This window comes from Glycine max, chromosome 11 (assembly GCF_000004515.6).
Source record: "Glycine max cultivar Williams 82 chromosome 11, Glycine_max_v4.0, whole genome shotgun sequence".
Taxonomy (NCBI): domain Eukaryota; kingdom Viridiplantae; phylum Streptophyta; class Magnoliopsida; order Fabales; family Fabaceae; genus Glycine; species Glycine max.
In genome coordinates this window covers 39,438,076-39,460,614 of record NC_038247.2, presented here as the reverse complement: position 1 = coordinate 39,460,614, position 22,539 = coordinate 39,438,076, and the positions used below count along the sequence as shown (strand labels likewise).

The following is a 22,539-nucleotide window of genomic DNA, read 5'->3' as shown; positions in this document are numbered from 1 at the left end:
GAATAAGTATTCTAATAGATATGTGTAGGAAAAATTCACTTAATTGATAGAGAAAAACCTAAAACAATACATCTTAGGCAAATAAGACATGTTAGATCCTAACATTCTCATCTCATTGAATTTTCTATTAAATCTTTTATTTTTTTATTAATATCTATTATTTTAGTTATTGTTTCTTTTAGCTCATTTTTTACCTTATCTCATCTTTTACTCTAATAAATTGAAAATTATTCAACACAAGTATAAAACAAGTCTCTGTGGAAATCGACACTTAGACTTCTGAGTCTTTACCACTTGAACATTTTGATACATTTTTCAAACGGTTAACGTTTTATAAAATTATTTTTCATTTTTTATATATTTTTATTTTACTTTCAATAGAACTAGATAAGAGAATAACAAAATTTAACTTTGTTTTCATTCTTCTTTAAACCAAATATATCTTTAAAAAAATGGAGATTAAGTAAAATCAAAGAAAGAAATACATAAGATTAGAGATCACTAAATTTTTATATGAAGTACGCATTAGGAGTATAAGTAACTCACAATCGACTTGGAAATCCTATCAAACCAACCAAGCCCGTATACATTATAGTATATTAAGTTGGGTCATTAAATTAGTTTGAATTCATTTTGATTAACCTAATTATAATTTGGTTGAGGGTTGGATCCGTGAATTCCAAACCCATGAACTCAATCCAATAGACATATAATATTAATACTACTAATAAAATAATATTATATTAATTTTATCATTGGGTTATACGTTGTTGTAACCTAAAAAAGAATAAAGGTAAAAACAAAATATTGTGACTGTGTTTAGCTAATTCTTTGATGCATGCACTTGAAATAAAAATACATGTACAATAAGTGACACATAACCTAATACTAACTGCAAAAATGTTAAAATATATAGTAATTAAGTTGAATTAATCTCTTTTTTTTTTAGAATTGCATGAATTTTTTTTTTTTAAATGTGAAGACTGCAATCTTTAAAAGTTAAAAGATAAGGAAATCAAAATTGCATACTAAGTAAGAGTTAAAAGAAGACAACCATCGTAATTTAACCTAGGTATATTGGTTATTTATTTATTTATATCTATATTTGAAGAAAGAAAAAGGAAAGCGTGGACTTGAGTTGAGTGTGTTATTTCCCTCCCTCCCTCAAGGAAAAGCAGCAGGCAAATGGCGATGAGAAATATGATAGTGATAACAGTTACGACGACAATGGTGATGGTGATGATAAGCATAGTGGGAGGATCAGCGAGTTGGTGCGTGGCGAAGATTGGCGCGAGCGAGGAAGCACTGCAGACGGCATTGGACTCTGCATGTGAAGCCGGTGGTGGAGCTGATTGTGCACCCATTCAGCCTGATGGCCTCTGCTACGTTCCCAACACTCTTCAAGCTCATGCTTCTTATGCTTTCAACAGCTTCTACCAGCGCAACACTAGAGCTCCCCATGCATGCCTCTTCCACGGTGCTTCCACCATCGCACAAACCGATCCCAGTAAAAATTATTTTCATTCATGCAACCACTACTTTAATCTCGACTTAATTGGATCATTTATTTATTTATTTATTTATTTTTGTACGTATAGGCTATGGATCTTGCGTGTACCCATCCTCCGCAACCCCAAGGTATGCCGTCCTCTTCTTTCTCCTTAATTAAATCTCTATTGCATATCTCATCTTCATCTTCACATGGATTTCCCTCCAGGCCAGGCCACTTCTTTTGGAGTATTTATTTATTTAAATTAGTTAAATTTAAAAGGTTATATGAACTATTCGCATTCGCAGCATATTACTAGAGTTAAGTCTAAAAAAATTGATTTATTATATTTGAACATATTTATTTATAAACTAAAGCTTAAATAAACAATTTAAACGAGATCAGATGAGATAGATTAATCTTTAGTGGGAAGGGAATGAGTTCACGGGCAGCCAGAGAGAGTGAGACGGGAGATTTGGTTTGGTTGTGACATGCGTCAGGTGTTTCTGTACATATATGTTTTGTTGACCCTTGTGTTGTGTCGTGTTGTCTTGTCTGTTTTCTACTACTATCATGGTAATTGCTAGCTCCGATTCCGATTCTCTCCCTCCCTCTCGCTCTCCCCTATTTCCAATGTCTTTTTGTGCTTCTCACCTTGCCTGCTCCATTCCATCCAACGATTCATGTTCATCTTCATCCTGCATTTTTCTGCACAAATCTAGGGATCAGTGCATACTTTTCAATGAATGAGCAAGACCAACTAGTAACAAGCTCGTACACCAATAATTATTGCGGGTAATAATTTCTCCTGCTGCGCCCTGCACGTCTTGTCCAAAAAATAAGGTTCTACCTCCATGGCTCCATCCTACTGCCATGCATGTTTAGTAAATAGGGGGAAAATAAGGTAAATAAAAATAAAAACAAAGTAAAAATAGATAAAGGTGAAAAGTAACATATTTAGCAGAATAGTAGAAGAAAAATAACAAAGAAATGAAAAAAAGCACAAATAAATACGAATAGTATAGAGAATTCCACTATTTTTAAATTTTTATCCTCTAACTCTCGCTTGCTGAACACTACCAACTTATTCTATCTCCTTAAAATTATTTTCATATATTCTATAACAAACAAGCCATTTTTATTTGGGCGGTTCATGGGAATTATATTAAAAAACGTGATTTACTGTAAAAATATCATATTATGTTGAATTATTGTTTTGATTCGAGAAAAAATTGAGACAAAGGAGGAGAAACTAATACATTTTGTTTGGTTCAATATAAGCAACTCACGGTTGCACTCTAAATTCTGGTCAAAAGTTGAAAAGGACATAGATTCTTAAGTTGCTTTTTCTGAATCTCACATTGTAACATTAAATTTAAGAACTTCATCAATTTTTTTCTTCAATTAATAATGAATTCATTAAGAACTTAAACTGAGTTTCTCCCACATATGTTTATAATTTTATATTTATATTTCACTTCAATATAATAATTTATTTGTATTTTAATTTTTAAAAAATAACTAGATATGTCATTGTAGCTAGTTCAAACACACTTTTTTATGTCATTGATATAACTAGATATATAATTGAGCAATGCCATGTTAATACTATATCATTTCAATATATATATATATATATATATATATATATATATATATATATATATATATATATATATATATATAATATTATTATTTCAGTTCTTTTAAATCACAAATTAGGTTTACCCCTTATTTTGGGGGGTAGAAATAGGCTGGAAGAAAATTGAAAAGATAAAAATGTTAAATTTTCAATGTTTGTTTGAGAAGTAAAATAGGAAGAAAAAAAAAAGCTATTTAGTAAGATTAACTAAAAACTGTTGTACTTTATTTCCAATAAGAAAGAATTGGGAGAAATGCTTTTTTTTCTTTATTTATTTATTTATTTATAATATAATTTTGTAAAAATAATAAATAATTTTTGGTTAAGAAAAATATTAAATAGAAAAATCACATATTTAATTCTTACAAAAATATTTTTTTTTCTATAATTCACTTATTTTTTCCAATCATCTAAATAGAATTGTTTTTTCAACCCAAAGGATTGATGTAACAACGCAAGACCCTCGGACAAAAAAATAGAATATTTTTCAATTTTTTCTTATTTTTTATCTATACAAATAACATATATCTCTCTTATATTCTATTGTGCTTCTATTTTTTTTTTTTTCATCTCTTTCTTTATTAATTTTATTATTATTTTACTCTTAATCCAAGCAGGGTCCATTGGATTCGACATTGCAAAATGAAAGTAATTATAACCCCCGATCAGGATCACCCAGAGTTTAAAAAGAACTGCACAGTCATGCAGTTTTAATCAAACGGTCTAAACATTTTTAACTTACATTTATTTTATAATAATTTAATGTGTTTGAATGCATGCAGTTGAAATTTGAAAAGTTGAAAATTCAACTGTATAAAACCCTTATCCCTTAGGTACGGTACTAGTACAGTAGCCAATTATAACCATGCTATTGCTACTTGCCTTTATCCTTGTTTATTTGAATGGAGAGAAATAGAAGAACAGAAAAAAATTTAAATTAAAATCCTAAAGAGAAAAAACAGAAGAGAAAAAATAGTAGTTTTATTTTTCTCTTCAGTTAAACAAAAGAAAATGTGTTATTATCTGCAACTTTTAATTTTTTACTTTTTTTTGTTAAATGCCTTGGAGAAGAAAGCAAATTGCGGATGAAAACAGGTGACTATAAGGAGGTCAAATGTTTCGAGTTCTTCAGTTGAATGCATATTACTTACTGTACTGTAAAATGAAATGGGTTATAATAATTGCTTACTTGATTTCAATTCTTATAATGAATGTGTAGTACTGCTGGAGTTACAAATACAAATACAACAGTGACAACACCTGCAGCGATGCCGAATGTGGCAGCACCTACCACAACAACTCCAATCCATGGCGGGGATGGTGTAGGAATGAACCCTCTAATCCCTGAAAATTCTACATCAGCACCCAATTCGAACACAATATTAACCACTACCTCATTTTTAGTTTTCCTTCTCATTATGTCCCTTATCCCTTAATTGGCTTGCCTGTGCCTCAGTGCTTGTGTCTGTTTACGGTTTTGTGGAATTGGAATATAACTATCTGGCTCGATGCAACTACATATTACGTAAGTGGGAGGTGCAGAGCTACAATTGTTTTTTTTATGACAATAATATCATTAACGTTTTAACAATGAATTTCTTGCGTATCATTAACGTTTTATGGGTGGATTGCGTATCAATCCACCCATATAGTCATCTGGTGTAGTTGATGGTTCTGGACACTGTCCAGGTTCATCAGCATGTGTGATTGCCATCTTTTCCCTGTTACCACCATCTCCAACCGTGATATAAACAGGACCACAAGGATTCAATGTGTAGTTGTATACCCTGTTTGATCTCTCATATGCATGAACCTGTTCTCCCATAAGAAATTTCTAAGTATTCAATTAAAAATGCAGATGTATATAAGCACTTAATGAATTTTGTCTGCCAATTTATCTATGGATTATGGATCATATGCAATGAAGACGTACAATAATATACTTACATGTCCATTGAAGACAATGTCAATGCCATATTTATATAGTAAGTCTTCCATCTCTACCCTCATACACTCTGCTTCTCTATAATGAGCCCCGTAGGTGCTATACCAAGGTGCATGCCATGTAGCTATCAACCACGGAGTCACTTCCCTGTCAACAGAAGCCAAGTCTCTCTCCAACCACCTGTACTGGTCCCCTGCAATTTAAAACTAGTAGTGATCAATCAGTAACATGAATTTAAATAAATAAACAGCAAAGTTTTCTGAAGTCTAAACCATGCATGTTAGTAACATGAAGAATATCAATCATGTAGTGTAGGAAGCAAGACTTAACCTGATTTGTCATAGGATATGTAGGCCCCGAGCATTATAAAATGTATCCCTCCTGCATTGAAAGAATAATAGAAAGTGGATGATGATCCACTCTCTTCTGATGGGAATGCAAATTGAGAACTATAAGCAACAAATGTCTGGTTTTCAGCTTGTTCTTCAATCTCATGATTCCCTTCTATTACCATTACCGGGACACTAGAAATCAGAGGCTGCATGTACCTGAATCAATTATAAGAAGCTGACTTGCAACCAAAATGAAGAACATTTGTCTAAGGAAGAAAGTGATGATCGAAAATGTTACCTTCCCCAATAATCCCAACGAGGCTGATAGGTTTCATGGATGGGAGTGTTAGAAAATGAGCAAGAGGAGCAGTCTGCCCCAGTGCCATTAGTAAGATAGAGGTTGGCATAACTAACATCTCCAACCAACAGAATAAGATCAGGATGGTTACTGGTCATATGATCAACTGTGGATGTGGTATTGTATGTAAGACCCAAGTCTCCAACCACTGCTATTCTGCTAGGGTAGCTCTTGGGGCCTGAAACTGGCATAGTCCGGAAATAATGAACGTCACTCATTGCTGACAACGAAGGATCGCCACATTGATATTGATATAGTGTGTTGGGTCTCAATCCTGCGCGCACCAAATACAATACAATTCTAAATAATTAATTACATGCCATGCAAATAAAAACTTGACTTATAGGCAATTAATTAATACAAGGGAAGCACAAACCAAGTGTTATTATACCTGTAAGACGAACATGATGTATAATTCCAGAGGTGTAGTTCTGAAGGCCTTCAAAAGGATAAAGTTGACTGTAAACTATGGAATAGCCCGTAGCATTGTGTCTCATGGACCTTCCTAACCTTCCATATTGAACTATGCTAGCAACAGTTTCAGGATCTAAGGGTTCTATATTGTCCCCAATTTGGAATTCCCCTGCAACAACGGGATACATACGTTATGCCACATGCGTTTTACAGACAATGACAATCACTAGTTAGTTATGTGGTAAAAGTAAACTCATAGCCACTTGAATTGAAAGGACATGAATTAAGAGTTATGGTAGGTAGAAGCACTAGCACTAGCACAAATCACAATGTGGCCTTGGAACAAAAATAATTCATGAACCTCAAACCGTGTGATTTTGGGCTGCTTTGAGTATGTTTGGTTTTGTGAATTGTGGAATGAAGAAAAAGCTATGAGCACCTAGAGAGTGAGTGTGCTTCCTGTAGCAACACGGGTTTTCATTCAATGCTAAGTAACATGCAGTGATGGCGGGATTTACGTGAAAGAATGAAGCAAAAAAAAAAAACAAGAAAAGTGATAGCTGCATTCATTCATTCGTGACCTCTTGTTAATTTTATTATTTCAAGTTGGGGAAGAAGATGAGAAAGTAGCAATGAAGATGAGTGGTAGTGGTACCTACCTACCTACCTGTAATCCAAGAAATCCAAACAGAATCATGAGAAACAGAGAGTGAAAGAGAGATTTGTTCTGGCTGGAACCCTTGAACGGTTCTTTGAACCAGAGGATCTGTATCTGGCAGGTCAACCGCTCGGAAGCTCTGATCAAGAGGAACGGTCACAGGCTTGAAGGGTCCATCCAGAGTTGTTGGAACTCCGCCGCCATCAACAATGGCTGATATGAATAGTGGAAGAGAGGTGCAGGAAGTAACTCAGGGTCTAGACAGCAATGAGGGGGTGCAAGGAGGAAAACCAAAGAGAACTATTCACAGGCCTGCATACCTGAAAGATTATGCGTGACCAAGCTGAGCTGGAATAGAGAATAGAGAATCTGCTGAGATTGTTGTCGAGCCTCAGGGGGCAGCAATACCATTTCCGTTATGCTTGTAATCTTTTCCTTCAACAGAATCACAATTCTGTTAGGAATATAGCTATATATATATGACCATTGTAATAACAGCAGATATAGAAGAAATATATACAACTTTACCTTCTCTGTTCTCTGCGTTCCTTTCTTCTTAGGAGGTTCTGGGCCTCGAACCCAGCTCGCGTCTATCATTTTTGGTGCTCTCGTTCACCATGTCTGATTCCTCCCATACCCCTGGTTCTGCAGTCACCCTCGAAACCGCCATTCTCAAACTTACCCAGCACCAAATGTCCCTCAGTGAATCCGTCGACAATATGACCCAGAAATTCGATGAACTCCTCCTTCGCTTACCACTCTCCCCGATTCAACCGCAACCCACTTCTGCTCCTACCCTCACCCCCCCTGTTCCTGCAACACAGCATCGTATGAAACTTGACATACCCAGGTTCGATGGCACTGACCCTTGCGGGTGGGTGTTCAAAATCAACCAATACTTTCAATACCACGCGACCCCAGAACATGAACGTCTTACCATTGTTGCCTTCTACATGGAGGGTCGAGCACTGGCGTGGTTCCAGTGGATGACCAGCAATGGTCAACTGACATCGTGGCCCTCTTTCCTCCACGCCTTGCAAACTCGATTTGCCGCCACCACGTACGAGGACCCTACGGGCTCCCTCTTCAAGTTGACGCAGACCGGCACGGTGGCTCAATATTTGTCCGACTTCGAGGACTTAGCCAACAGAATCGTTGGTCTTCCTGCGCAATTCCTCTTGAGTTGCTTCATTTCGGGCCTCACGCCCGAAATACGCCGTGAGGTTCAGGCGTTGCAGCCTATGACCCTTGTGCAAGCCGCGGGTCTCGCACGCCTCCAAGAAGACAAGCTTCTGGATACCCGCTCTTCCTTCCGTCACCGTGCACCGCCGACTTTGACGATACCGGTTTCTCGCCCAGCTCCCACTACGGCCCTCTTACCCTCTCCACCTTCTCGCATGCCCACCCCTCGCTCACCCACACTGCGACCTCAACCCACTCTGAAAAGGCTCTCACCGGAGGAGATTATCTCCCACAGATGTGCCTCTAGGGTTTTCTTCTTGGTTGCTAAAGAAGACCCAGCTGCTGAGGTTAATATAGAGGAACTGGACCCAGGACCCGACCCACCCGCAACCCATGACCCGTTAGCGGCCCAAATCAGTTTCAATTCTTTGGCGGGTCAATTAGCCCCGGAAACGCTCCGACTGTTAGGGACGCTCTCCGGCCACCAAGTTATCATCCTCGTGGACGGGGGTAGCACCCATAACTTCGTCCAGGAGGAATTGGTGGTTCGTTTGGGATTGAAGACACACGAAACGCGTCCTCTCCGGGTCATGGTTGGCAACGACCAACACTTAGCTTGTAATCAATGGTGTGAAGCTGTCGCGGTCGCCATACAGGGCATCTCCTTCACCATTGATATGTACGTTTTGCCCATTGTCGGCGCGAACCTTGTCTTGGGGGTGCAGTGGCTCAAGTCTCTTGGGCCTGTCCTTACGAACTACAACTCTATGTTAATGAAGTTCTTCCACGAAGGCCAGCTAGTGGAGCTCCACGGCGACACTGAGCTCAGCCTGAATTTATTGTCTCCACCCCAATTCCGGCGACTCCTCCGTAAATCCCATACGGGAGTCTATTTTCACATCACCGTGCTCGAAGACGAACCTCAGACTGGTAAGAGTCCCCACCCACGTATTCAATCTTTAATTGATCGTTTCCCTGCCTTATTTCAGCCCCCTTCTTCGCTACCACCGGCCCGGGAAATAGACCACCACATCCACCTTCTGCCACAAGCTGCGCCGGTCAATGTACGACCTTATCGTTATCCACATTACCAGAAACACGAGATTGAGTCGCAGGTTGAATCAATGCTCCAGAAAGGACTCATTCGCCCAAGTAACAGTCCCTTCTCCTCCCCTGTGCTTCTGGTTCGCAAACAGGATGGGTCATGGCGCTTTTGCATGGACTACAGAGCTTTAAATGCAATCACGGTGCGTGATCGGTTCCCGATACCCACCATTGACGAGCTCTTAGACGAATTGGGCAAAGCTTGTTGGTTCTCCAAACTTGACCTGCTCCAGGGCTATCATCAGATCAGAATGAATTCCGACGACATTGCCAAGACTGCATTCCGTACGCACCACGGGCATTATGAATTCAAAGTCATGCCCTTCGGCCTCTGCAATGCGCCGTCGTCATTTCAGGCGACCATGAACATGATTTTCCGGCCATTCCTTCGCAGATTCGTGATCGTCTTTTTCGACGACATCTTGATTTATAGTGTGACATTTGATGATCATCTTGTTCATCTGGAACAAGCCTTCCAAGTCTTAGCTGAGAATCAATTCGTCCTCAAATTGACCAAATGCTCTTTCGGTCAACCTCAGGTGGAGTACCTGGGACATATGGTTTCTTCGAAGGGCGTCGAGCCTGTGGCTTCCAAGGTCAGCGCCATACACCATTGGCCCGTTCCACAGTCAACTCGTGCTCTACGGAGTTTTCTTGGACTTGCGGGATTTTATAGACGCTTCATAAGGGGGTATGCTTCCATCGCGGCACCTCTGGTGTGAGTCACCACGGTCGAACCCTTCCAATGGACCACTGAAGCTCAGGGAGCATTTAGCAGGTTGAAGCAGGCTTTGTCGGAGGCTCCAGTTCTCGCGCTTCCCGATTTCCAGGTTCCCTTCACTGTGGAAACGGATGCTTCCGGGGTAGGTATGGGTGCCATTCTCTCTCAGCGAGGCCATCCTATAGCTTATTTTAGCAAACCATTTCCTCCGAAACTCCACCATGCCTCTACTTATGTGAGGGAATTATTCGCAGTGACCACCGCAGTCCGGAAATGGAGACAATATCTCCTTGGGCACCGTTTTACAATCATTACAGATCATCGGAGTTTGAAGGAACTCCTCACCCAAGTCATACAAACTCCCGAACAGCACATGTACTTGGCACGACTGATGGGGTTTGATTATCAGATACAATTTCGTTCCGGCGCAAGCAACCAGGCAGCAGATGCCTTATCGCGGCTTCCAGAGCACACCATTTCCTTGTTCTTGACACTATCAGTACCCTGCCTGACATTCATGGACGAATTACGAGCTCAGTTGACAGCGAGTTCTGAATTCCAGGACATGGTCAAAGCCATTCAAACATCACCCTCAACGTATCCTGATTACACTATTGTCAATGATTTGGTACTCAGAAAAGGGCGAATTTGGCTCCCTTCCAAACTTGCTCTCATTCCTACATTGCTGACCGAATTCCATGCAACCCCCACTGGGGGACACTTGGGAACTGCTAAGACAGTAGCACGCATAATGGAGAACTTCCACTGGACTGGCTTACGGAAAGACGTTGCTGACTTTGTAGCTCAATGCATGGATTGTCAGAGTGTCAAATACGAGACAAAACGAGTAGCCGGACTACTTTGCCCCTTGCCCGTTCCTCACCGGCCATGGGACGACCTCTCCCTTGACTTCATTGTTGGCCTTCCTCCGTATCATGGTCACACTGTTATTCTTGTTGTTGTGGATCGATTTTCCAAAGGGATCCATTTGGGCATGTTGCCCACAGCCCATACAGCCCATTCTGTAGCTTGTCTGTTCATGGATATCGTCGGAAAGATTCATGGTATGCCCCGGAGCTTGGTATCGGACCGTGACCCTCTTTTCGTAAGTCGTTTTTGGCAGGAATTGTTTCGGCTTAGCGGTACTCAGCTCCGCATGAGCTCTGCCTACCATCCACAGAGTGATGGTCAAACAGAGGTGTTGAACAGAGTTATTGAGCAGTGCCTCCGTTCGTTCGTACATCGCCGACCGAGCTCATGGGGTAAATTTCTCCTCTGGGTTGAATGGTCGCACAACACGTCGTGGAACGCGGCCACTGGGTCCACGCCATATGAAGTCACCTTCGGCCGGAAACCCTTCAACTTTCCGGAATACATTACTGGTTCATCCAATGTGGACGCGGTGGAAGAGATGCTGACCAATCGTGAGGAGACTTTCCTATCTATTCGAAAGAAACTCCTTAAGGCACAAGCTCAGATGAAGCATTATGCAGATGCAAAGCGGAGGAACGTGGAATATCACCCGGGAGATTGGGTCATGCTCAAATTGCGACCACACCGCCAATCTTCAACTAAACACTCGCAGGCAACGTCGGGCAAGTTATCTAAACGGTATTATGGGCCGTTTCAGATATAGCAACGTGTTGGACAGGTCGCATATAAGCTGCAGTTACCTGAGGGTGCTAGAATTCACCCGATATTCCACTGCTCTGTTTTGAAACCTTTTAAAGGTTCACCGGAGACGATGGAGCCAGTAACCTTGCCATCTCGCTTTGATCAGAATCAACCAATCATTGCACCCTTAACGATTCTAGACTATCGCCAGCGTACGGATAAGAAGTGGGAAGTTTTGGTTCAGTGGGAGGGCTTATCTCCCGACGAGACGACATGGGAGGAGCTAGACCAGCTTCGTTGTGATTACCACCTTGAGGACAAGGTGTTTCTGCAAGGGCCATGGAATGATATGAATAGTGGAAGAGAGGTGCAGGAAGTAACTCAGGGTCTAGACAGCAATGAGGGGGTGCAAGGAGGAAAACCAAAGAGAACTATTCACAGGCCTGCATACCTGAAAGATTATGCGTGACCAAGCTGAGCTGGAATAGAGAATAGAGAATCTGCTGAGATTGTTGTCGAGCCTCAGGGGGCAGCAATACCATTTCCGTTATGCTTGTAATCTTTTCCTTCAACAGAATCACAATTCTGTTAGGAATATAGCTATATATATATGACCATTGTAATAACAGCAGATATAGAAGAAATATATACAACTTTACCTTCTCTGTTCTCTGCGTTCCTTTCTTCTTAGGAGGTTCTGGGCCTCAAACCCAGCTCGCGTCTATCAATGGCACAACTTAGTGAAAACAACACACACACTACAACCCAACCCATTTCAGGACTACTCAAGTGCAATGGCAGCTAGCATAATGAATTGAGACTTGAGATGAAGGAAAAAGGAGAAAAAGAAAACAAAAGGCAAAGTCAAAGTTAAAGATTTTATGCCTTATTAAAAAATGGAGAACGTTTTTTATGGGAGGCTGAAAATGACCTCAAAGAAACAATAGATGAAATGATAACTTCACATGGTGATGGAGCGAATATAATGCTATTTCATAGTCAGAAAGAATGAATGGAGGCTGTTTTGTTTGGAGTTTGGACCAATCTAACCACTCCTGCTGACAAGATTCCTGGATAAGTTACATTTCCCTGCGTTCATATTTCCAACTCTCCAGTCTATATGTTTTAGCTGCGCACCGGTATAATAATAATAATAATAATAATATTTTCATGTATTTAGAATTAAATAAATACTTGTTTTTTTTTTTACAACAACACGGGATCAATTGTGAAAGAGTTGAGCTGGAACCAGATTATGCTTATAACATTTCTGGTTAGTATGATTTTGTTATTGTAAAATTGGCAATACTGTTAACAAAAATTCACTTTTTTTGTTTCTAAATATGAAGAAATATATTAAAGTAAGAATCTATGTTCCTTGAAAATAGAAAACCTCACTCCCCCATCTAGCCTAGGTAGGGGTAGTGCCACATCTAGCCTACTTAGGCCTATGTAAGTAAAAGAAAGCATATACGTTAGCCTAATACCATCAAGTCCAATTATCTTTTATCTTACAATCTTACTACATGTGACTTGAGAATCTTCCCCATTATGCATCAAAGCTTGTGTAGGCATAAAAAATTAACATTGGATCATGAATGTAATCTATTAATTAATAACAAACACCACAAATTAAGGGTTTTAGCTCAAAGATGCCTCCCACACATAATCACACAAGAGAAACCATATTTGCTCATGAAAAACCTTATAGTTTAGCTTAGGCCTCAGGTATGACTCATGTATGGCGTCATGGGATGACTTGCAACTCGACTATGTCCAAGAAACCCATATGTCGAACTCCTGGATTATCATGCATATTCAACTCGTTGGAATTATAATAAATCATATAAAATAAGATATGAGCACCAAACACATCATATCATATTATTAAGAAAAGTTTTAATAATATTTGAATTCATAATATTTGATAAAAAATGCAACAAAATCTTGAAATGGTTAGAAATAGTTGATTTAATAATCTTCTTCAATCAAATTACTTTATTTCTTATAGGATTGTGATTTTCTCTTTAGATAGAAAAGATGAAAAACTATTTTTTGATTTGGTGTATTAAGTTTTAAACCTATTAGAATTTTTATTATTTCCTAACGAGTCAAAATGATTTTTGTTCATTAAACTTATATCAATTTTTTATTGACAGTCTAATGAAATCATTAAATTAAATCACTTATATTAAACCCTCTAAATATAAATAACAAATATAAATAATAATATAATATGTAGCCATATTAATTAATTAGAAATTCCTAACACAACTCTTATTAGATTTTATTTGGCCAACAATAGTTGGGTCTTCTTGAGCCCTTGATAAATACATACATTTGGATACAATCTAGAACATATATAAGATGGTAGCAAATTGAATTTGGTCCTTTTTGTTGAAAAAAGAAAAATATACTTGAGTTTTTTCTTCTTCAGATATTTAAGTTTATTATAATATAAAAGATCTATTGAATTGAGTTATAGGACTAAGAATGAATGGACTCAATGAAGAGCATTGGTAAAATTGATCGTATTTAGAGTTAGATGGATTTTTTTGATGAAAATTTTAATTTTAATAGTATATACATATATAAATGATTTTATAAGAATGAGATCCTATTTATTTATTCCATTATTAAATGTTGAATGAAATTAGTTTTTCATTAGTTGGTTAAGAATATATTTGTTAAAAAATAATTATGGATATTATTTCACTAGAGTGGTGGATGTGAGAATTTTATTAATAAATAAATTACAAATATTTTTATAAGTATTCTTTAATTTTTAAGGCTTATTCTAACTTTGGTGAATTTCTGATTCAATTCATTTCAACTTTTTCTCAATTTGATTCTTGAAACATATATAATAATAAAAACATTTACAATATATATTTATTTATATGAGTTGTTTATTATAATTTTACGAGTCTTATAATTTTATATACATTTAATATAAAGGTTGATGAATTAAGAAAGGAAAAAAAGTTGGATAAAATGCATACATAAACATTGTTGGTATCGTTTTTCGATTAAAATGAAGTTTTCCACCTCTGTAATGTGTAATGTGTGATGACAATTTGATATTGTTTGTTTTTGTTTGGCATGTGATAGTGTATCTAAGTTTTTAAAAAGTAAAAAAGATGTACATAGTTTTTCTATTAAGAGATAGAGAGGGAACGATAAGTTAAAAACATAATTAAGTTGAATGGGGGAGAGTAGCAATGAAGGGTTAGAGTGGATGAAGCAAAGGGAGGCGAATGGACTCGGTTGAATTGGAGCATAATGTGCACACCCTTGATGTTGTTCAACAGTGAGGTCCCTCTTCTCCCTTAAGATCCATCCTCCAACTTCTCCCTCTATCCCCACTTGAGGCCTTCTCAATTCATTCATGTCTCTAACACTACTCCCTCATACCCATTATTAAGCTTCTGAAATATGCCAGTGTATTACCCCATTTAATGGACCATCATACTTCCTAAACTCTGCCAGTAGTTCCACTAAACAACCTAAATGGTCCTACAATATATGAAAACTCTCATCTGTTGAGGATTTATGGTATTTTTTTTATCACGATCTCGGATTTATGGGATACTTTTACAATATAACTTGTAGTAAATAATACAAGATTATTGAAATAAATTAAAAACTTTATTAAAATAAACTACTATTATTATAGGCTCGAAATAAATTTTCCGTTAGCTCTTACAAATATAACAAGTTAACATAAGTGATATTGATTTGTATTTCATAATCAGTTGGCTTTGATGATTTCCAATTAAGTCACTTTTATAGAATTGTAATAAAATATATGAACTTAAAAAAGTGTTGATAATCCAATGCAAAATGAAGAAATTGTTGTAGGAATGGAGTGGCAATGTTAGAAGGCATGTTTGGGGGAGTTGTGTTGTGTCGGCATTTTTTGGACGGGCCATGTGTATAGAATGTGTGGCCCACTGAAATTAGAGGAGAGGTGTTAATGCAAAATTGCAAATGCATGCCATTGCCACCGGGGTTGTTGAATTGAATGAGTATAGGATTATATTAGATTTGTCCTCCAATTCCAATCTCAAATTCTCAATTTTATCTTCTTCTATACTAGAAATCTGGAGCAGTAGAGACGTAGAGTATAAACAATTCTCAAAGGAAACCCTAGAATAGAAAAGAAGGATGAAGAAAAAGAAGCAGGTGCCGGAGTGGATGAACAGTGCTCTGTGGTCCACCCCCTCCGACCATGGCCGCTTTGACCCACCCTCTCCTCCTCCTCCTCCCCCTGTTTCTGTTAAAGAAGATTCCCGGACAATCCCAACCAATCAGAATTCCTCTCCTCCTCCTTTTTCTTCTTCATCCGTTTCTTCTCCTACTGCTTCCGCCGATGACATCTCCCGGCAGGCCCAGGCCCAGGCTCAGGCTCAGGTTCAGTTGTTGGCCGAGGTTAGCTTCCTCACTCACTCATTCACTTGTCTTGAATTGCTAGTTTATGTGGTTGTTGTTTTTCGTTATAGTTATCTAGGAAGGTGATAGACATGCGCGAGTTGAGGAGAGTCGCTTCTCAAGGAATACCCGATGCTGCTTTGCGTCCCACCCTCTGGAAGGTACCTTTGCAGATTAATTATCCTTTCCTTTCTTTCCAATTAAACACAAACTATATAATTTCACTTTTGCAGCTTCTGCTTGGATATCTTCCTCCCGATCGTGCCCTTTGGTTCTCTGAATTAACCAAAAAGAGGTCCCAGTACAAAAATTTCAAAGACGACCTCCTCATGAATCCTGTAACTTACTTACTCCATACTTACTTACATACTTACTTATTGATTCCCCAACCACACACATTTGAATGTTTCTGTGCCTAGTCAGTCAGAAATCACGAGGAGGATGTACAACTCCAACTCCAACTCCGCTGCTCATGATATCGATGATGCAAAATCTGATACTCAGACTCGGCTCTTGCTTTCTAGATCACAAATCACTCATCAGGACCACCCTTTGAGTCTTGGCAAGACCAGCATATGGAATCAGTTCTTCCAGGTTCTACTTCTATCTCTATGCTATGCTATCACCTACTTGCAAACACATTTCTGCCACTCTTTCTTTCATTGTTTTAGGACACAGAGATCATAGAGCAGATTGACCGAGATGTCAAGCGTACTCATCCAGATATAGACTTCTTCTCTGGTGATTCTCATTTTGCAAAATCTAATCAGGTTCTTCCTCTATTTTTTAATTTTATTTTCAAATTCATACCAACTCAATCCTTTTTCTTGCCATTTTGACTTTCAACTTTTCCGGATTTTTCAGGAGGCTTTAAAGACCATATTAATTATTTTTGCAAAGTTGAACTCAGGTATAAGATATGTTCAAGGGATGAATGAAGTATTGGCTCCTCTCTTCTATGTGTTCAAAAATGACCCTGACGAGGAAAATGCAGTAAGTACATCCTTGCATGCTCTCTCCTACCCATCGTTCTCTTTCAGTTTCAAAATGCTTGCTGAGGGCCATATGTTGATACAATGTTTCCATCTACATAAAAGAAAATGGAAAAAATGTGAAACATGGTTATGTTGATAAGGTTTTTTTCTTCCAAAAAGTTGTTCAGATAGTAGTAATTAAGTAATGTGTGTAGTTTCATTTTACTCGTGTTATATGATTTTAAATTTTTTAGGCTGTTGCCACTTACTAAATGCAGGCCTTTGCTGAAGCAGACACATTCTTTTGTTTTGTTGAGCTATTGAGTGGGTTCCAAGATAATTTTTGTCAACAACTTGATAATAGTATTTGTGGAATCCGTTCCACTATTACAAGATTGTCCCAGCTTTTAAAAGAACATGATGAAGAACTGTGGCGTCATCTTGAGGTCACTACTGAGGTAAGATGCAATTTTAAGTACGTGATCTGTCTAAAAATAAAAATATTTTCTACAATTTTGAGAATGGAAAAAGGATTGTGAGGGAGAACTTTTCCTTAGAACAATCGTGATTAACTCTCTTCGTTTTGCAAATGAATTCAAGGAATGAGTAATAAAGACAATGTCCTCTCACCTCTTCTCTGTTTAATTAAATTTGTTTTAAAAAGAATTTCATCACTCCAATATTATATTATAATAGTAAAACTAAATAATAAATGATCTAGAAAGTGTGTTTCTTAACTGCTTCACTGTCAGTAATGTGTTATTCTCTATGTTACACTTTTCCCCCCTGTTTTATATTCTTCTACGAGTTAAGTGGCACTTTTGGTCTTTACTTAGCAAGTATGTCTTGAGTGTCAATTGCCAGATGATTTGACGTGTTTGATTTGATTATTGAGCAGTTGATCAGAAAAATCTCACATTTCTGGTTCTAATTCCATGTCAGGTTAATCCCCAATTCTATGCATTTAGGTGGATTACTCTCCTCTTGACACAGGAATTTAATTTTGCTGACATCCTTCATATTTGGGACGTCATTTTAAGTGATCCAGAGGGTCCACAGGTACAGTTTTATTCCTATTTATCTTGTACTATATTGGACTACCCTTAGCTTTTCCCTCAAAAAAAAAATTAATGGACTGACATTTAACCTTATCTTCCACCACCACTTAAGGAAAGAAATGAGATGGATTTGAAACTGTGGAGTTACTTTTAGATAGCTAATAAAAAAGGAAAGGAATTGGCCTCTCTTTAAATGGGAGGTTGTACTTTACTCGTTGTACATTAATAATGTTGAAGTGGATAACCAATGATAAAAAGAATACAAGAGGAAAAAAACTCAGAAAGCTGAAGGAAAATAAAACAAAAACCCCATAAGAAGCCACAAAAACACATTTGACTGATGAAACAGTGAAAGGAAGCACCACAATTACCCCAAAACCCTCCTAGGAAACTCCATCCACCAAAGACTGCCAACAAAAAGGGATAACAAAGGTTTTGTTTTGTTTGGTTGTCAGTTTTAAGTTTTGGAATTTTTAAAACCTAAAACTAGTTTTCAGTTTTTTATTAGTTTTAGTTTCAATTTGTTGTGGTTTTCAGTTTTCAAATTTTAAACTTCAACCACGTGAATCGCTGCACTTATTAATCCACACTCTCCCTCAAAACAAAAGCTTTTTCTATTTCATCATTCCTCAACTAGTCAGTTACTCCTCATGTTTTGCTTAATACAGTAATAAGACTTATGACTTTTTATTGATGATTATGAGTATGTCATGAAATTTGAGTATTTTTGTAGCTTTATATATGTAATTATGTACTTAATATTATTATATATATGCATACAAAAATTATTAAATTTGCCAGCCATCCTTCTTTCCGCCATTTTGGCTATAGCGTTTTGGGGCTGGCCACTACCTTCCGCTATCCGGGATTTGACAAACTATGCTTCCTCAAGCCACTGGGTATTGCATGCAATTACAGTGGTGGGTGGGAATGTCCGCAGCAAGCTGCAGCTGGCCTTCAAGTGCTTCTGCATGTTGTGTGTCTTTATGCCAAGAAATGCATATCATCATGCCTCAAATCCAGCTGAGTTCCTTTTGATTCTGCATGTCCTGTGTATTCATGACAGCAACAGTGTGTTTTGATACCTATCATGCATCATCCATTTTATATACTGGACCCTGCGTCCCATGATGATAGCCATCTTATGGCCAGCATCATAACACACATATGCTTTCGTTGAGTTTTGGTAGCCTATGCCAAATGGCTTTGATAGGCCTTTGCCAGCTATTATGCCCAGTGGAAGGACCTGAGATTCTTGCTGCTGCCCCCAAGATACGGTGTTGGAAAAGGTGTGAATTTGTTCTTATTAAAAACTGAAAATCAAAACTCTTTTTTTGTTTTAAAAACTAAGTTTGAAGTGTTTCAAAATTAAGTTAAAAATTAAACTAGCCATTTTATATCAATATGTTTGGTTAAAATATTCATTTGGTCCTTATAATTATCTTTATTTTAAGTTTTAGTCCCTAAAGGAGAAAACTGTTAAGTTTGAGTCCCTACACATGTATACAAGTAGTTTTGTTCCCTGTTGAGAATACTAGAGAAAACTTTTTGACTAGAAAAAACTGCCACTAAACTTTCTGAAGATGATAAACCGACACAAAAAATTGTATGGTAACTTGAACTTCACTGTTTTTTTGCATAGGGACTAAAAATGAGAACAACTAAAGGGACTAAGTGAATAGTTTTACCAATATGTTTTGCAAATTTATATTGGCAAACCAAACTGAATTACTAATTAAAAACCTATAAGACATCATTAATAATAGTTCTCTCCTTACTATACTTCATAACATGCTCTATTTGCCCCCCTCTTGCAAGTTTAACCTGCATAACTGCATTTTATAGGATCCTATTGTAAAGGAAAGATGATTAGAACAAAATCAAAGTTTCTCCCTTTTGTGTTGTGCTGGAGTGTTAGAGTTTGTTACAACTAACAAGTCATGTGCTTTCCTTGACTGTAACCTTGCAGCAATAAATTCCTTTTCGTTGTCAAATTGTGCATAGAACTGATAATGGTTTATCAGGAGGTCATAGACAATAGGATTATGTGTTTATTTTCTTTTCCTAAAAAATATTTAGTAATTCTTCCACTCAGTGGAAAATAGAAAAAGCACGAAAATTAACTCATGCAATACTGTGTAGGAGACACTTCTCAGAATATGCTGCGCAATGCTAATTCTGGTTCGTAGGCGCCTTCTAGCGGGTGATTTCACTTCTAACCTCAAGTTGCTGCAAAGTTATCCATATACAAACATTAGTCATTTGCTCCATGTAGCAAATAAGTTACGTGTACAGTCAGTCTAATGGTTTTCACCGTTGATTATTTTGCATTATGTTTTTCTCTCTAACATAGTGTTTAATTTTATAATTGTAAATTACTCTGTAATTGTAAATGTAGGTTAAGAGCAGCATCGGGTATTTTTGAATGCTCTGGTTTTGTCATTTTTTTTTAATGGTAAGCCCACATTACTATGATCTTGGAGGAATTCGCCTCTATTCACATTCAGTTATTCACCTACGTGCACCCTCCAAAGAACAATAGATTGTTGAAGCTTTAAGACGTGTCATTTGCCCTTGTTGGCTGTTGATTATATGCTTGGTTTTCGATGTTTATGGCTGCATCCCACTCGCTCGATTACTCTCTTCTCTCATTTTTCATTCTAAGGCTGTTAGAGCAAAATCAAAGGAATGAAATTGAAAATGTGGGAAATTGAGAGAAAAAGTTTAGTTTTCATGAGCAAGCAAAGTTTGTCCCAGCACAAATATAGAAGTTCTAAACATTAACTCCTAATACGTATTTAAAAGAAGGAAAATAATTGAAGATGTCGTTTTATTATATTCTTTCGAAATTAAGTTCCATTGGATAACTTCCTCACAGGATGTGCCGTTTCGGAAAGTATGGTACTGCGAAACTACGCTTGTCAAAAGCATGAAACAAATTTTGAGCTTCATTTTTTTTTTTTTTTTTTATCAATGGGAAAAGAAAAAAGACAAAGCGGACAGAAAAGAGAAAAATCAGCTACCCCTAGGAAAGAGGGTTCCTAGAGCATCATCTTTGAAAGCATGATAGAGGTCTGGTGGGCATGAAACCCAAGACTTGAGCGCATCAATAGACGACGCACACTTCTTCGCCAGTCAGTCAGCAATCCGGTTTTGGAGCTTCATTAACAGTACGTATTTGGTCTCAATAAAATTGAAATATAACCACCGGTTGGCAAGGTAGGTTTGGGTTAACTAGGCTTAGCTTCAAGTCAAATAATTGTATATTTTAATTTGTCAAGGGACTAAAAACATACTAAAACTTTTAAGTAAATGTTAATTAGTGTCCTAGCCTCTAAGAGTACTAGTTAAAGAACTAAAAGAAGAAAAATTTATTAGAAAGCATAAAGTTGTTCATAATTTTTTTCTCAGTAAGTATCCTAAAAATATTGGTTAGCATGACCTTAAATTTTACATAATCCAAAAATTAACATTTTTTATTTGATTTTTTTGCCAACGTTGATCATTCTCTACCATATTCTTCTCCTTATCACTCTAACTGACATAGAATCTAAGAATTTTTTTTCCACATCAAATGACCTAATGAGGAGGCAAATTCTTACCATAGAGAATAAAAATTCAAGGTTGACATCATTTGCACCAATTGGAGAAAAAAATGACGGCATTTGTTCGATCAAAATATAAATGTAACTAAGAGATCTCATTGTTCTAGTAGTTGTTGAAGTCATCGTCTGGGTCAAGGTACAAGAGGTGCTTGGCAACGATTACAAAGTGGATCTCATTACCAAGGTGTTGGGACTCCTTCCAAAAGTTGATGGGAAAAAAAAGAAAATTTTCAAATTAAAAATATTCATTTTTAATCCTGTAAAACTTTTTAGTATATTTTTAGTCCTTGTAAAATCTGTTTGACTTGAAGTTAAGCTTAATTAATTCAAAGTTAGCTTCAAGCCAAACAATGATATCACGCAAACTCATCCGGTCTCACTTATCCTATTCATGGCACACTAATCAAATTCATTATTAATATTCTAGTTGTGTAAGTTTAATTATTAAAGTCTTGTGCAGTATCCGACCTTAGCTCAGTTGGTAGAGCGGAGGACTGTAGTTGGTTTGTGTCTGCAGCCAATCCTTAGGTCGCTGGTTCGAATCCGGCAGGTCGGATTTTTTTATTTTTTAATGAAATGATCTTTTTTAATAAAATGATTTTTGTATTATTTTTAATGAAATTTCTACACCATATTATCAGTTTAAGTACCACATGGTGCACTACATACATATAAATTATGGGGACTTTAATTCGTAATCATCAATTAAATAGTATTTAATACTTCCCCGAAGTCCGAAGATATGCACCACGTGATGAGTATAAAGTTGATTAAATTAATTACATATGAAAAATTCTAAATCCTCCTATTATCTTTTATGATAAGTAACCAATGTGTTTTATATTTTTAAGACATTAAATATATTATTTTTATTCAATACTTATTTTAAAAATATAATAAAAAAATTTGTAGGAGAATATAACATTACTCTTCATCTTATAAAAAAATAACATTACTCATTACACATATACGTTTAAGTTTACTTAGCGGTCAAAGTTTAAAAACTATGTAT

At 37.1% G+C, this 22,539-nt stretch overlaps 3 protein-coding genes and 1 non-coding gene across 8 annotated transcripts; 3 read left to right on the top strand and 1 right to left on the bottom strand.

Annotated features, from left to right (window-relative positions):
• Positions 1-1,105: 1,105 nt before the first annotated feature.
• On the top strand, positions 1,106-4,724 carry LOC100306413 (X8 domain-containiong protein). Of its 2 annotated transcripts, XM_006590198.4 has the most exons (4): positions 1,106-1,507; positions 1,599-1,638; positions 4,203-4,226; positions 4,351-4,722. In XM_006590198.4, exons 1-4 carry the CDS (start codon positions 1,186-1,188, stop codon positions 4,565-4,567), a joined length of 603 nt encoding a protein of 200 aa, XP_006590261.1. In that variant the 5' UTR covers positions 1,106-1,185; the 3' UTR covers positions 4,568-4,722. The 2 variants fall into 2 exon arrangements, with proteins under 2 accessions (XP_006590261.1, NP_001238468.2); NM_001251539.2 differs by lacking the exon at positions 4,203-4,226 and having other exon boundaries at positions 1,108-1,507; positions 4,351-4,724.
• A 16-nt stretch (positions 4,725-4,740) lies between these two features.
• LOC100777754 (purple acid phosphatase 15) lies at positions 4,741-7,249 on the bottom strand. Its single transcript, XM_026124332.2, has 7 exons — positions 7,159-7,249; positions 6,848-7,087; positions 6,158-6,349; positions 5,707-6,040; positions 5,407-5,624; positions 5,079-5,269; positions 4,741-4,944 (listed from the first exon to the last, which is right to left on the bottom strand). The coding sequence occupies exons 1-7, from the start codon at positions 7,247-7,249 to the stop codon at positions 4,741-4,743; spliced, it is 1,470 nt and encodes a 489-aa protein (XP_025980117.1).
• An 8,085-nt stretch (positions 7,250-15,334) lies between these two features.
• LOC100778830 (TBC domain-containing protein C1952.17c) lies at positions 15,335-20,489 on the top strand. Of its 4 annotated transcripts, none has more exons than XM_041006964.1 (9): positions 15,337-15,890; positions 15,962-16,051; positions 16,124-16,228; positions 16,314-16,484; positions 16,562-16,660; positions 16,755-16,883; positions 17,143-17,322; positions 17,807-17,923; positions 18,754-19,211. In XM_041006964.1, exons 1-9 carry the CDS (start codon positions 15,627-15,629, stop codon positions 18,793-18,795), a joined length of 1,197 nt encoding a protein of 398 aa, XP_040862898.1. In that variant the 5' UTR covers positions 15,337-15,626; the 3' UTR covers positions 18,796-19,211. The 4 variants fall into 4 exon arrangements, with proteins under 4 accessions (XP_040862897.1, XP_040862898.1, XP_040862899.1 ...); XM_041006965.1 differs by having other exon boundaries at positions 18,724-19,211; XM_006591371.4 differs by lacking the exon at positions 18,754-19,211 and adding an exon at positions 20,065-20,489 and having other exon boundaries at positions 15,338-15,890.
• Positions 20,490-21,990: 1,501 nt separating this feature from the next.
• On the top strand, positions 21,991-22,083 carry TRNAY-GUA (transfer RNA tyrosine (anticodon GUA)). The gene is made up of 2 exons: positions 21,991-22,027; positions 22,048-22,083. It is a non-coding gene; the product is annotated as a tRNA-Tyr (tRNA).
• The last annotated feature ends 456 nt before the right edge of the window (positions 22,084-22,539 follow it).

What these genes read in the sequence shown, in the direction of transcription:
- LOC100306413 (XM_006590198.4), top strand. Translation starts at nt 1,186, where the DNA reads ATGGCGATGAGAAATATGATAGTGATAACAGTTACGACGACAATGGTG. An exon ending in CCATCCTCCGCAACCCCAAG is followed by an intron (nt 1,639 to 4,202) that starts GTATGCCGTCCT and finishes GCCTTGGAGAAG; the next exon opens with AAAGCAAATTGCGGATGAAA. An exon ending in CAAATTGCGGATGAAAACAG is followed by an intron (nt 4,227 to 4,350) that starts GTGACTATAAGG and finishes ATGAATGTGTAG; the next exon opens with TACTGCTGGAGTTACAAATA.
- LOC100777754 (XM_026124332.2), bottom strand. Translation starts at nt 7,249, where the DNA reads ATGGTATTGCTGCCCCCTGAGGCTCGACAACAATCTCAGCAGATTCTC. An exon ending in TTGGATTTCTTGGATTACAG is followed by an intron (nt 6,350 to 6,847) that starts GTAGGTAGGTAG and finishes CCGTTGTTGCAG; the next exon opens with GGGAATTCCAAATTGGGGAC. An exon ending in CGTTGGGATTATTGGGGAAG is followed by an intron (nt 5,625 to 5,706) that starts GTAACATTTTCG and finishes TAATTGATTCAG; the next exon opens with GTACATGCAGCCTCTGATTT.
- LOC100778830 (XM_041006963.1), top strand. Translation starts at nt 15,627, where the DNA reads ATGAAGAAAAAGAAGCAGGTGCCGGAGTGGATGAACAGTGCTCTGTGG. An exon ending in AGGTTCAGTTGTTGGCCGAG is followed by an intron (nt 15,891 to 15,961) that starts GTTAGCTTCCTC and finishes TTTTCGTTATAG; the next exon opens with TTATCTAGGAAGGTGATAGA. An exon ending in ATCTTGAGGTCACTACTGAG is followed by an intron (nt 17,323 to 17,806) that starts GTAAGATGCAAT and finishes ATTCCATGTCAG; the next exon opens with GTTAATCCCCAATTCTATGC.